The sequence below is a fragment of the Natator depressus genome, chromosome 23, assembly GCF_965152275.1.
Source record: "Natator depressus isolate rNatDep1 chromosome 23, rNatDep2.hap1, whole genome shotgun sequence".
Taxonomy (NCBI): Eukaryota; Metazoa; Chordata; order Testudines; family Cheloniidae; genus Natator; species Natator depressus.
In genome coordinates, this window is record NC_134256.1 from 1,226,755 (window position 1) to 1,240,519 (window position 13,765).

General features: G+C 60.7%; 1 protein-coding gene across 1 annotated transcript in view; it reads left to right on the forward strand.

Moving 5' to 3' along the window:
• AKT2 (AKT serine/threonine kinase 2) overlaps positions 1-12,833 on the forward strand; it is a 32,950-nt gene extending 20,117 nt beyond the window's left edge. The window contains exons 5-14 of the mRNA XM_074937740.1: positions 1,160-1,313; positions 2,008-2,139; positions 2,774-2,839; positions 3,387-3,455; positions 4,348-4,470; positions 5,255-5,383; positions 6,016-6,230; positions 6,777-6,864; positions 7,584-7,686; positions 8,371-12,833. Coding sequence (XP_074793841.1) covers positions 1,160-1,313; positions 2,008-2,139; positions 2,774-2,839; positions 3,387-3,455; positions 4,348-4,470; positions 5,255-5,383; positions 6,016-6,230; positions 6,777-6,864; positions 7,584-7,686; positions 8,371-8,450 — 1,159 coding nt within the window. The 3' untranslated portion in view covers positions 8,451-12,833. The remainder of the gene's footprint in view (positions 1-1,159; positions 1,314-2,007; positions 2,140-2,773; positions 2,840-3,386; positions 3,456-4,347; positions 4,471-5,254; positions 5,384-6,015; positions 6,231-6,776; positions 6,865-7,583; positions 7,687-8,370) is intronic.
• The last annotated feature ends 932 nt before the right edge of the window (positions 12,834-13,765 follow it).

Here is a 13,765-nt window from a genome sequence, read left to right on the forward strand (position 1 = left end):
GAATTTCTCCCGCGGGTCCCAGCTCCCTGTTAGAGGTGCCTGGCTGTGAGCTCCTTGTCCCGCAGCCTCTGCTGCCCTGGGAGCTCTGGCGAAGTCAGGCAATGCCAGCTGCCACCCGGACAGGCGTGGGACCTGCAGCTCGTGTGCACTGGCTCCATTGAACCGCAAGGGAATGGAGCGGTAGCGAGCAGGTGGGCTGGTAGGGGTGGCTCCATGCACGCCCGCCCTCTGCCCAGCTGCTGGCGTGGAGGGGCCCAGGTCACGGGAGCCGCCACGGGAACTAGCAAGGAGCCTGAGGGGCGCAGGCGTGGCCTGCCTTGGAGCATTGCGTGCTGGGACAGCAGGTCCCCTGCCCCTCGTGTGGGCCTTTTGACCTGGGGCCTGGTTATGCGTGGCCATCGGCCGCAATGCAGAGCAGGTGTGTGACACTCTCCTTGCACCAGAGTGAAGGGTGCCAGGAGGCGCTAGGTCGCGGGGAATTGAAGCAGGCTGAGCAGCTGATCTGACAGACCCTCCCCCACCGGCAGGCGCTTCGTCTGGGGAACCCCACGGATGGCTCGGTAACCCTGCTCGCACTGGCCGAGTGGGCACCCTTAGCTGGTTTGGCCTGGCTGCCCTGTGTGGCTTCCCGGCTCCCTGCTGAGCCTTGGGAGCGAAGCTGGGCTCTGGCAGGGGCTCCTGGCCGGAGGGGGAATCGTGGTGCATTGTGTTCACTGCTTGAGTTCTCCTCTGCTAGTTCCCAGGGGCTCCGTGTCCCCCTCGGGACCAGGGGGTCTCTAGGCAGCAGTGAGAAGAGCTGCTTGCTCTGAGCACAGCATGCCCTCACGCCAGGGGCCTCTTGCAACCGGAAGAAGTGGGAAGTTTTGTGTTTGAGCTAATTGCAAAGGTCCGCTCCGAAGTGAGGATAATGGGTCGCGCTGGCAGAGTGCGAAGCGGGGGTGAGGAGGCCCGGGCTGAAATCAGTCAGGGCAGCGCTGGGACCCGGGGTCACTGCTGTGGGAGGAGGAAGCGCAGAATCCGAGCTGCCAAGACCCGGCCTGCTCAGAGGTGCTGAAGCACCCGTCCATCCCTCGGCTCCTGCCGTGTTCTCCCCCTGCAAGCGGCCGTGCTGGTGCCCGGGCCCTGCTGCGGCGCGTCCTGACCCCTGTGCTCGCCGCAGGGAGGAGTGGATGCATGCCATTCAGACCGTCGCCAACAGCTTAAAGAACCAAGAGCCCGAAGAAGACACGATGGATTACAAATGCGGCTCTCCCACCGACACCACCGGGGCTGAGGAGATGGAAGTGGCCGTGACCAAGACCCGGGCGAAAGCAGTAAGACGGCTGGCGTGTTGAGGTTTCTCAGCGGGGGTGGGGGGGTTGTGGTTTCGGGGGGCAGGATGGGAAGGAGGTGGGGGACCCCAAACCTTGTTTCGGCTGGTGGGATGGGGGGGTCACTCCAGCTAGGTCCCTCACAGGGGCTGATCTCTCAGGACACCCGTCCCCTGCAACAGAAACGCACTGTGATTTCTTTCCCCCGGGCAGCATGTGGTTCACAGCACTTGTCTGAAACCGGTTCCCTTCCATTTTCTCTGGCCAGTCATCTTCTGTCAGCTTCTGGGAGTCTTCTCCGTGGGGAGGGGGAAACCATTGACTTGGCCCTGTGATTTCTGCAAGCCCCTCTCCTAGCCACTACATTACATATTTGTCTGGAACAAGAGCCTGCTCCGCAGGGAAGTGGGAGTCATGGTGTTCGAGGTTGGCCGTTGTGCACAGAAGTACACAAGACCGTGGTTTAAATTGCCAGGGTGAAACTGCCCCCCATGCGCGCCAGAGGGCTGGAGTGGGGCGTAGCTGGGTGTCTTGACCTCATGCTGTTCTTCTACCCAGGCCGGAACCGTTTTTATAACTAGCTACCCTGGCGGGAGAACCCCTCGGTCTTCGATAGGCTCGTTGGTCGGCATTTCCCCACCTTCCAGCCGTCCCATGCCACAGCGTTAACCCTCCCCCCGTCTGCCTTTCTTCCTAGACCATGAACGATTTCGACTACCTGAAACTCTTGGGGAAAGGCACCTTCGGCAAAGTGATCCTGGTGCGGGAAAAGGCCACTGGGCGCTATTACGCCATGAAGATCCTGCGGAAAGAAGTCATCATCGCAAAGGTACGCGGGGCCGTTCGGGGAGGGAAGGGTCAGCGCGGAGGGGCTTGGGGGCCTGAAACAAGGTGTATTCCAAACCTGCAGGCGTGTGCTGTGCATGCTGTTAGGTAACATCCTCTGCAGTTTGTGGCTCGCGGTCCGTCTCTCTCCTGTGTGTGTGTGTTTGCCTCTGGGAGCAGGGGCAGAAATTCTCACCTATGCTTCAAAGACTTAGAAATGAATGTGTTCACCCGTTGCCATCCGCCTTCGGCTGTAAGCTGCTTGGGGCGGGGGCTGTCTTTCTGTGTGGGGTTTGTACAGCACCTGGCACCAGGGGGGCTGCTACATGGCTGGGGTTCCTCAGGAGTAGAGCAATAAATGGGGGGGGGAACGACTGTGGGCGCTGAGTCAGCAACACACTTAAAGCACCTGCTTCACTTAAAGTTCAGTGGGACTTGAGCATGTTCTCCGGCGCTTTGCTGGCCAGCGGTGAGCGTTGTGCCTTGGCCACTGTTCCCCTCGGGCATGAATGCTGCCCCCCCAGGGCTGGATTCCGGTCCACACCTGCCAGCTCGAAGGCCAGAGGCTGCGGCTCGGTGGCGTGGCCGGCTGGCTTTGAGTGCGCGACTGATCTCCTGCGGTGTCTGTCTCCCCGCAGGACGAGGTGGCGCACACGGTTACAGAGAGCAGAGTGCTGCAGAACAGCAGGCATCCCTTCCTGACGGTAAATCCCCCCGTGGGGTCTCCGGGCGGGCAGGGCAGGTGTGCCAGCCAGGGAAGTGGGCTGCTTACATGCCAGCCGAAACCTGAAAGATCCTTCAGACTCACAGTGTCCCCTCCATCAGCAGTGCAGCAAGTGCCCCCTGGGAGGTCTTTCAACTGCGCCCCGAGCTGGGTATCCGGGTGCAGAGCGCTCATCTCTCGCTTGTTGGCGCCGGGGCAGCTGAGCCTGGGAGGGAGCACGAGCCAGGGCTGCGCAGTGGCTACTGGGCAATGAATGTGCTGAGTGCCCAGCTCCTGCCATTGGCCCCGTGCTGGCGCTGGCAGCCGAGAAGCCCTGTGCTGGGCAGGACTTGCTCACTCATCCAGGAGGCCGCAGGGCGGGCCACTCGGCAGCAGCCAGCAGGCTCGGCGTGGGAAACGGGATTCTAGCTCCGCCCTTCCCTGGCGCGGGAGCTGGAGTGACAGCACCATAGCCCCGCTGCCATCTCGGGAAGTGCAGAGCCAGGCAGCCGGCGCCCGCCTCTTCTCAGCCGCTCCCTCTCTTGCAGGCACTGAAGTACGCCTTTCAGACGAACGACCGGCTCTGCTTCGTGATGGAGTACGCCAACGGAGGAGAGGTGGGTCCCGCCCGCACGGTGCGCTGGGTGCTGCCCGGCTACCTAGTCCCCAAGTGAAAATCAAACAGCGGCACGGACTGGGGGAGGGGAGATGTCTGAGGCTAGAAATGCGAAGGGGAGAGATTCGGGAGCTGACCCGTTAGCGGGAGCTGTGGAAGAGCCCGTTCTGCCCCCCGCACTGGTGAGGTGGCCTGTGGGCCTGGAGGAGGGCGTAGGGGGGTGCAGAGGAGTCAACGGGAAGATGACCCATGTCTGTGACTGACACCCCCCCCCCCCCCCCGTGGCAGGACAGAATTTCAACTTGTCCATCATCTCACTTGGGGGCTCTCCAGTCTTACCAGCAGCTTGTGCTGCAGGGAAGTGTCAGCCCCAGCCCCTGGCAGGAGTGTGTTAGCCCTGCCGTAAGGAGCTGTGACCCAGCTAGTCAGGACTCCTGGGTTCCCTGCCCAGCCATCACTGATTGGCCATCTAGCCGTAAGAACGACATTCTCCCAACTATGGTGGGGGTGGGGATTGTTACCCACCTCCCGTGGGGTGGGTGGCAGGTGTGGCTACGCAGCACTGACCAGCTTCTCCCAGCCAGCGTTCCCGCTGCCGGCTGTCAGGCACCAGCTGGCCTGCTGCTGTGACTTCCCCCAGCAGGACTCCTGCTGGCCTTGGTAAGGGAAACACAAGTGTCTTTGAGGGAACCTTTCTGAACTGCCTGGCTCCGGGTACGTTCTCCCCCTCCTGCCCCGGGCCTTCTCCCCGTCTCGGGGGCTGTCAACGTACAGGGCAGTGCGCGTCGGACACACCTGTCGGCGTTCTCGCCGGCGCAGCTGCCAGAGCGCTCGGCCCTCGTTTGGCTGCTTTCGGGCACTTACGGCCCCTGCTCTGTTTTCCTTCCCTCCAGCTGTTTTTCCACCTTTCGAGAGAGCGCGTGTTCACGGAGGACCGGGCCCGTTTCTATGGTGCTGAGATAGTGTCCGCGCTGGAGTACCTGCACTCCAGGGACGTGGTCTACAGGGACATCAAGGTAATGTCAGGGCAAACAGCCAGTCCACCCGGGTTCTGGCTAGCTCCCGCCTTCCAGAGGCGCTGAGCGCCTATGGCTGCAGCTGGAGTCGGTGCTCAGAGCCGTTGGGAACCAGGCTCTTGCATTTTAAAAAATGAAACTGAATTCTACACCCTTGGGTCCCTGTTCCCTCCTTGCTTGGCTCAGCCAGTGAGACGCAGGCAGCTGGTGAGTGTCTCAGCAGCGCCGTGCCCTGGCTGGATTTCGTCACTGCAGGAAGGTGTCTGGAGAACAGGAGGCAAGGGCCCCTTGCTCCTCTCCCTGCTTCTGAAGGCTGGACTCAGCAGAGGCTTGGCCGCAAGCAGCCCCGTTTCTCAGGGCTCCGTCCCAGCCCCCAGTACGGCCTGGTGAGCGCTTGATTCATGGGGAGGGTAGTTTAAAACTTTCTCTTTTACCTAACCCCATGTTCTGGATGATCTGCCCTTGGCTCGCCTTTCTGCCCACAGGCTGTGCCCACGAGGAGAGGCGGCTTCAGGGTGGGATTCTGGGCTGCTCCTGAATGCAGCCAGACTGCCTGCATCCCTCGCAGGCCGCGTCAGGCCCAGTGCTCTCTCGGGGGTTGACGAGGATTGACTTGCTGTTGATCGTTACCCAGGCCTAATGATGCTGGTGGCATCTTTATGCTTCCCTGGCCCGCCCCGGACTAGCCACTGCGCCCCATCGAGCTCACAGTCTCGGCTCTGTGTGGACGAGCGAGTGGAATTAACCGGAGCTTTGACCCCCTCGCTCCCTCTCTGCCTTTCAGCTGGAGAACCTGATGCTGGATAAAGACGGTCACATAAAGATCACGGACTTCGGGCTTTGTAAGGAAGGCATAACGGACGGCGCCACCATGAAAACCTTCTGCGGGACGCCGGAGTACCTGGCCCCGGAGGTATTGATCCTTCACTATTAGGTGTATTACGATAGCACCACCCCGACCCAGGCCAGGGGCCATTGGGTGGGCAGAGACCGTGCCTGCCCGAAGAGCTCCCAGACCACAGGTGGGGGAGAGAGAGACAGCGAGGGGACGGGACTCGCCCAGCCGGACAGTGACGAGCCTGGGAGCAGAACCCAGGCATCCTGCCTGCCCGGCCCGGACCCAGCCCCCTGGGCCAGGCCCACAGACGAAGGGTCAATGTCCTGTGGCCGGGAGTGGGGTATAACAGGAGGTTGTTGGCAGCGCTGACTGCTGCTGTTAGACACACCTCACAAACCAGAGCATCACCCTGACCTCAGGCCAGTGGGCCCCTAGACACGTCCAAGAATCCTTCTGCTGCTCGGCTGGGACGAGGCCCTGGCTGCACCAGAACGGTCCCTTCCACGCCGTTTCTGGCCAGCTTGTTCCCCACTCTAAGGTAGAAACAAAGCTGATGAGGAAAATCCTCTGCCTAGGTGGATTAGTGTGTTTAGAGCGGGGGGCTGGGAGCCAGGACTCCTGGGTTCTCTCCCGGCTCTGGGAGGAGAGGGGGGCTAGTGGCTGGACTCCTCTCCGCAGCTCACAAGCCGCACCTTTTCCCCGCACAGGTGCTGGAGGACAATGACTACGGGCGGGCTGTGGACTGGTGGGGGCTGGGTGTCGTCATGTACGAGATGATGTGCGGCCGCCTCCCCTTCTACAACCAGGACCACGAGCGGCTCTTTGAGCTGATCCTCATGGAGGAGATCCGCTTCCCCCGCACCCTGAGCCCCGAGGCCAAGGCCCTGCTGGCCGGGCTGCTCAAGAAGGACCCCAAGCAGAGGTGGGTGGGTGCTGGGCACATGCACCCAGGGGCTCGCTGGGCCCAAGCTGGTCCCATGGCGCCGGCTCTCACTGGCTTCCTTCCGGGGGTGGCAGCTGCTCCACGGCAGGTGCGTCGGTCGCTGTGGAGACGGTCAGGGCTGGGAAAGCACCGGGAGATCCCCCATGGCAGGTGCAGACCAGAGGCGAAGTGTCCTCGGTCTCCTGCCCAGGAGAACCTGGGTTAAAGCTTCTAGGGCCTTCTCTGGGCAGGTCTCTGGCCTGGGTTGGAGGGGGTCAGACCAGTTCATCACAGTGGTCCCCGCTGGCCTTGGACTCTAGGAGTCTAGACACAGAAGGTCCAGCGGGACCAGGCTGAGGGTCTAGGTAGATGCGCTGGTTTCAGTGTTGCTAATCGATACATGCCAGGATCCTGTGGATTTACAAGGGGCTCCCTGACCTTTGGCACCATCTGACTAAATGGATTTAAAATTGCACCTGGAAACCAGTGCAAGTAGCCCAGGCCCTGGAGCGAGGGCCAGGGAGTAAGGATGCTCTGTGTCTCCAGGCTAGGAGGAGGGCCGAACGACGCCAAGGAGGTGATGGAGCACCGCTTCTTCACGGCCATCAACTGGCAAGACGTGGTTCAGAAGAAGGTAAGAAGGGGGAACCCTCTTTGCTGTGGAGGTCCTGGGTTTTTTCTCATCCCCTGAACCACTTATCTGAAGAGTTCTCAGAACAGCCCACTGCCACTGAGTATACATGTGAGGCTGTGCAAAACCCGCCCTTTGCTAACACCTGATCAGCACAGAGCAGAGCTCATGATACACCCCCCCCGTGGGTGCGGGGTGAGGGCCTGGGCCCGTCGCAGAGATGCCCCGCGTGGGCGCAGGGTGAGGGCCTAGGCCGCTCAGTTGCACGGCTTCTCGTGCCTTACTTCAGAGCTGCGGTGATCGGTTTGCAGACCCGGGGGAGGAGGGGTTGGAGCTGTGTCTAAAGCCAGCCCTGCTTTTCGCGGGAACCTCCCTTCACATGGCAGGCAGGCGTTGCTGCTCGGCGACCTCTCTTGGGTTGGTCTAGGTGGAGCTGCACGGGATTAGCTCACGGGGTGAGTGGAAATGGACTCAGTCCCTGGGCTGGTTTCAGATGGCGAGCGGGGCGTCACTTGGTGTAACAGGTTGGCTGACGCTGCCCTTCAGCAGTCGTGCGAGCGTCCACGTGGGGCTGGTGTGAGCTGAGGTGTAGCTGGGCCCTGGAATGCAGCCAGAGGGATGGTTTCGGTGGCAGGCGCAGACCCAGCCGCGCTGCCGTGCTGGGGAGGGTGGGAGCCAGTGGGCGTTCCCTGTTACCGATGTCAGCCTCTCTTGCTGCACAGCTCGTCCCGCCGTTTAAGCCCCAAGTGACATCTGAGATCGACACGCGATACTTTGACGACGAGTTCACAGCGCAGTCGATCACCATCACGCCTCCTGACCGATGTGAGTATGGCTGAGCTGCCTGCGCTGGGCTCTGGGGAGGGGCTGAAATGTGGGGAGCTCCACCCCACCCAGCACAGAAAGCAGGGGAAGCCTGGCTGGTCTAGTGGCCTAAGCACAGGACCGGGAGCCAGGATTCCTGAGCTCTACCCACTGTCTCATGGCACCCCACTGTGTAGTGAGGACGTCAGCGCTGCCCTAGGGTCAGAGTGCGTGGGGCTGTATGCGGCGTGTCTGATATCCATGGAGGGATGTCAGCTGAAAGACCCCAGGACGCAGGGTTTGATCACGCACTCTGGGAGCACTCACAAGGACCAGCCCAGATCCAGGGCCTTGTATTGTCGTGTGCTGCTCAGACACACGGCGAGAGCCGCTTGCGGAGGGAGAAGGGAACGGTGGTCCCCAGTGTAGACTGGGACCCAGCCTGGAAGCTGGGAGTTGGGAGCAGGCCTCTGCGGTTCCAGCCCACCGGGCCCCTGGTTTTCTCTTGGTGGGAAGGAGGCAGAGAGAAAAACCACGTAGCCCAACTCCTGGACATCTCGGGTTGCACAGGCTCTCTGGAGGCGATTTGTGGAAGCATCCAAGGGGTTTAGGAGCATGAGTCCTGTTGAAGGCCACCTCTGCTCCCAACTCCCTGTGGTGCTTGGAGACACCCCCCCCATAAGCCACTTCTCTCTCTGTCTGCAGATGACAGCATGGACTCCCTGGAGGCCGATCAGCGGACGCACTTCCCCCAGTTCTCCTACTCCGCCAGCATCCGAGAATAGGCGGTGGCAGGCAGAGACTTGGGCTCCAAGCACGGGAGAACTTGTTGGTTTTGTTCCTTGGATTTCTCTCCAGCAATCTGGTCACACACTCGCCCGGCCCCCGGAGGCTGCAGGGCAGCCGCCCCAGCTGTTTGAAACTCAGCCAGGTTGGCATCACACCACCAGGCGAGCGGGGAGACGCTAGGTCCCCGTTTGGAGCTGCGTGGAAAGGAAGGAAGTGCTCTTGCTCCGTGGCTCTGAGCAGCTCCAAGCCCTGGCTGGTTCAGTACCATGGGGTTGCTTTTATTTTTAAACTCCTAGAAGTGCTTACAGCTTTTAAAGACACGCCACCCCACGAGACAGCCCCTCTCTCAGCCTTCCTCCAGCGTCCAAGGGTCCAGCGGGCCGGGTTGTCAGCTAGCCATAACCTAAAAAACAAAGACCAGGAGAGAGGTTCTTGGAGAGGAATCCTGTGGAATCGAAACTGACTTGCAAGGAATGACGCCCGTTCTGTCCAGAGATTTCTGTTGGTCACGGAGAGCGACGCCGTGTGGACGTGACGTAAGACGCCACTCGGAATCTCCGCTGGGACGCACAGTAAACCCTCCGAGCAGGCCGAGAGCCCGGCGGGTTGGCCCTCAGCCCGAGGGCTGCTGTTTACTTCATTGCTCCGGTGCAGCGAGGAACACTGGCTCGCCAGCCCCAGGGTTGGGTTCCTGGTTCCTGTTTTCTCTTCTGCCAGTTACATCTTTGCCGCCCTTCCTTACACCTGCTGGGAAAGGGGCACCAGCTGGAGCCATGTGGATCTCTGCGGGCAGGCGGGGGGAGGGAGTCTGGTGGGCACTTGGAGATTCAGCAGGGCTCCCACGGCACAAGAGCACTAAGGAAGAAGCCGGCCCTTTCCATGGGGAAGTGGCGTGTCAGGAAGGGAGGGGGTTCTTGCCGGAGGAAAGCCAACCCCAGCCCACGGCGGCACCTGTGTCCGACGCGCACGGTTGTAAAAGCAATAATGTTTTTCTTCAAAGCTGCCTTAAAGCCAGAAGTCGGCGTGCTCGGTGCTGCGGTCCCTTCACACCCTGCGTGCGGCAGGATTTTACACGAACGACCAGGCAGCTAATAAACACTGCAGCGCTCGGCCGGAGACGCACCTTCCTCCGCAGCTCCTGTGAGCCGCTCACCCGCCGGCTCAGCCCCCAGACTTCGGGCTAATCTTTTCCCACAGCACACGCCAAAGGCCCCATTTCCCCATTCGGACGCACCCTGGGCTGTCGTGGACACTGCCGAGGGGCTGGGGAGCGCTGCTCCACCCGTCCCACCCAGTGCCAGCGGCTGGGCGGAGTGCATCGGGCAGCGGAGACTGGCCAGAGAAAGTTATGAGTCGCGGGAGCTGAGCGCTCTTTCCCCATTGTCACTAAGCTGCCGGACCGTGTGTGTCAGACTCAGATGCTCTGAAACCATCTGCAGCTTTGAGGGGCAAGGGGAGCAGCTGCCTTCTGCTCCTGCCGGCATCCCAGAGCCACAGCGGGTCTCCCTGCCCAGCATCTCTGAGCTACGCCTGGGCCGGAAATCGCAACCCCTAGTCCAGTGGCAGAGAGCCATCCGAGCTGCATGGCCTTGGGGCTGCCGATGCACCTGGGGTGCAGGTTACAGCCACGTTGTGCAGGTGAGGCGACCTCAGGGTGCATGGCGGGAGGACCCCGACTCCGGGGGGTCTGCAGCTGCTTGGACCGAGAGCCTGGCCTGGCAGTTTTTCAGTTAGACACGTTTTGATGGGAAATTCTCGCCTGCTCTTGCCCAAGCTGGGCTGCGTCCCTGGCGTGTGGGGTCTCTTTCCCCAAGATTTTTACTTAGGTCAGCCGGTTAGCCATTAATTCTGGGGTTCGTTCCCCATGGTGCCGTTCCCTTGCAGGCAATGGACGCACTGGTGAATGGCTGACGGCCAGGACACCACGTGGCCTCGTGTTTTGGTATTTAGCCGATTATGCCTGATTTGAGGGTTGGGGGGCCAGGGCTCTCGGTACAGATGCCCCAAGTACTCAGCTTAGCTCTTCCTGCTGTGCAAGGTCAGGCCCCGGGATTGCCGCCTCGGAGCTCGGCATGCTTGCCAGCTCCTAATTTTTAAGCTCTTGAGTATTTCTGCCGCCGTTACCAGTGTCCGAGCCAGCGCCGATCTCGGTCCGGTCCTCTCCAGCTGCTCCTCACCGAAGTCTCTGAATTTCTCAGGGAGGGCGGGAGCCTCGTCCCAAGAGCCGCAGCCGGCCGTGCGGCCTGGCTGGGATTTGGGAGAGAGACTCCCCACTGCTCAGCTGCCACCCAGGACAGGCACCCTCAGCAGGGGGAGCAGGTAGCCGCAGGCCTGAGCCCGGGCTGAGGCTGCGGGATCTGGGGCTACTCAGTGAGGGGGTCCACAGGGCTCATACGCCCCCCTACCCTGCTGCAACTTCCCCTTAACCCTCCTGTCCCTGGCTGTGGCACCCGCCCGCGGTTAGCTGGGCTGAATTTGAGGCTCAGGCACTTCGCGCTCCGAGCCTGGTGCAGCCTCAGCCCCGAGAGAGGAGGGGGGACGGGTCTCGTGACCTGTCCCAGCCTGTGACGCACCCCTGGCAACACTGGCACGGGGGGTTGGGGCAGGTTTCCCCCGCTCGCTCAGGCTGCGCCCGAGAGTCTTGGCAGCGCTGGTCTGTCTCCTCCCGCAGCCCAGGGCTCTGGCAGGGGACCCGCAGAACGGGAGGTGGCCCCGAGTGGCCAGAGCCGCTGGCTGGAGTTCATCTGGGAACTTCCCTGCAGGGGGGCCCAGGCTGAACGGAGGAGCTGGTGGTGTGCCCTGCCTCCCCTGGAGAGAAGCTCGTCTTCCCCCCTGTGATGGGGTCTGCTCCTGGCCGCAGCTGGGCTTGGGGAGGGGAAAGCAAACGAGTGCCTGGAGAGCGGGGCCCGCCAGGGTCGGTGCTGCCCCCGAGGTCCCAGCAGAAGGTTTATCCCCCTTGTACGGCCAGGGACCTGGGAACTCCCCCAGGGTTACACAGCTGCGGAGGAAACCCCCGTCTCCCAGTCTGGTGCCTTTAACCACCAGCCCAGCTCTCCGAACCTCCCTGGGCCTTCCCAGACTGTGTCAGGCCCGTGCGCGAGCCCCTCAATGGGGGCCGGCGATTTCCTCTCTGGAGAAAGGCCATGTGCAGAGCTCAGCTGGCCGCTGAGAACCTCCTGGGGCCCCGCGTCCGGGGAGCAGCACGTCAGCCCCACACCGAGCACACGCAGACCACGGGCTGCTGGTCGGCGGCGCGGCCTGGCTCTCGCCTGGGTGGAGCAGCATTTGTAGACGCTGTCAAAGTGCTTCGTTGCTTGGGCTGTGTATTTCACGCTGTGTTTGTCAGGGAGCCAGGTGGGACCCTAGCAAAGCTTTAATTTAAAACCCACGTGGCCGCCCGGGTTGCCCGTCTGGCCAGATTGCCGGCTCCCCGGGCACGGTGCTGTGGCTTTTTCTCGCAGAGCTTTAGAGCCTTAATGTCCATTTGGCCTTTCGCTTGCTGAGTCGCTGGAATTTCGTGTTGATTCACCTGCTCAGGGGCTGGGCTGCCGAGTCCTTCCCTCCCACCAGCATTACTGGGCTTGCTGCCCATCCAGTGCCCTTCTGTGCCTCACCAAGCGTCCAGGGGTGAACGGCTGCCCCTCCCCGGCTGGCAGGGGCTGTCCCAGGACACGGCTCCCGTTGAGAGCGCTTCTCCGCCCTGGTATGCGGCCAGCCCGGCATCCGCCCAGCTTTGAGGATGGATGAGCAGCCAGCGGGGCAGGAGTTTTCTTGCCCGGTGGGGTGGGAGATTTTACTCTTGTGGCGAAGGGAACCTCCAACGCGAAGGGCACCTCGGATGAATGACGCAGACCCTGCAGCTGGTACGCTGGGATCTCGGGCACGGCTCCTGCCAGCGGCCCCCGAGCTGACCTCAGTCTCCAAGCTTGGATTGTGTGAGCTCTGCCGTGGTGCTGGGGCTTGCCTGGCGCGGCGAGTGGCCCGGCCATCTTCCCTTCGCCAGCTCGGAGCAGGGAGGGGTCCAGAAACTTTTCCCCCTTTCTGTAGTTGCTACAGTTGAGGTGCATTTACTTAGACTGACACGTCCTTGTGGGTTTCCCCGACAGCAAAGGGGGGACGAACTTCTCCAAAGCTGGAGTTTGAAGCTTTGACCGCACGCGGCCCGGAGGCTGGGCTGTGATACTTGATTCACTCTGTAAGATAGTTTGTGAGTTCTGACTATTCTCGCTTTTCCTAGTTCCTGGAGTGTTTTGGTTCTGTAAATCTGTCCACGGCGCATCACCTGCGCCCTCGGATTTGTACGGTACAAGCAATAAAATGGTTTTTGGAAGCTTTGGGTCCATGCGTTGTTTCCCCCTTGTCCCCCAGATCCTGTCATAGAATCATAGAATATCAGGGTTGGAAGGGACCCCAGAAGGTCATCTAGTCCAACCCCCTGCTCGAAGCAGGACCAATTCCCAGTTAAATCATCCCAGCCAGGGCTTTGTCAAGCCTGACCTTAAAAACCTCTAAGGAAGGAGATTCTACCACCTCCCTAGGTAACGCATTCCAGTGTTTCACCACCCTCTTAGTGAAAAAGTTTTTCCTAATATCCAATCTAAACCTCCCCCATTGCAACTTGAGACCATTACTCCTCGTTCTGTCATCTGCTACCATTGAGAACAGTCTAGAGCCATCCTCTTTGGAACCCCCTTTCAGGTAGTTGAAAGCAGCTATCAAATCCCCCCTCATTCTTCTCTTCTGCAGACTAAACAATCCCAGCTCCCTCAGCCTCTCTTCATAAGTCATGTGCTCTAGACCCCTAATCATTTTTGTTGCCCTTCGCTGGACTCTCTCCAGTTTATCCACATCCTTCTTGTAGTGTGGGGCCCAAAACTGGACACAGTACTCCAGATGAGGCCTCACCAGTGTCGAATAGAGGGGAACGATCACGTCCCTCGATCTGCTCGCTATGCCCCTACTTATACAGCCCAAAATGCCATTGGCCTTCTTGGCAACAAGGGCACACTGCTGACTCATATCCAGCTTCTCGTCCACTGTCACCCCTAGGTCCTTTTCTGCAGAACTGCTGCCTAGCCATTCGGTCCCTAGTCTGTAGCGGTGCATTGGATTCTTCCGTCCTAAGTGCAGGACCCTGCACTTATCCTTATTGAACCTCATCAGATTTCTTTTGGCCCAATCCTCCAATTTGTCTAGGTCCTTCTGTATCCTATCCCTCCCCTCCAGCGTATCTACCACTCCTCCCAGTTTAGTATCATCCGCAAATTTGCTGAGAGTGCAATCCACACCATCCTCCAGATCATTTATGAAG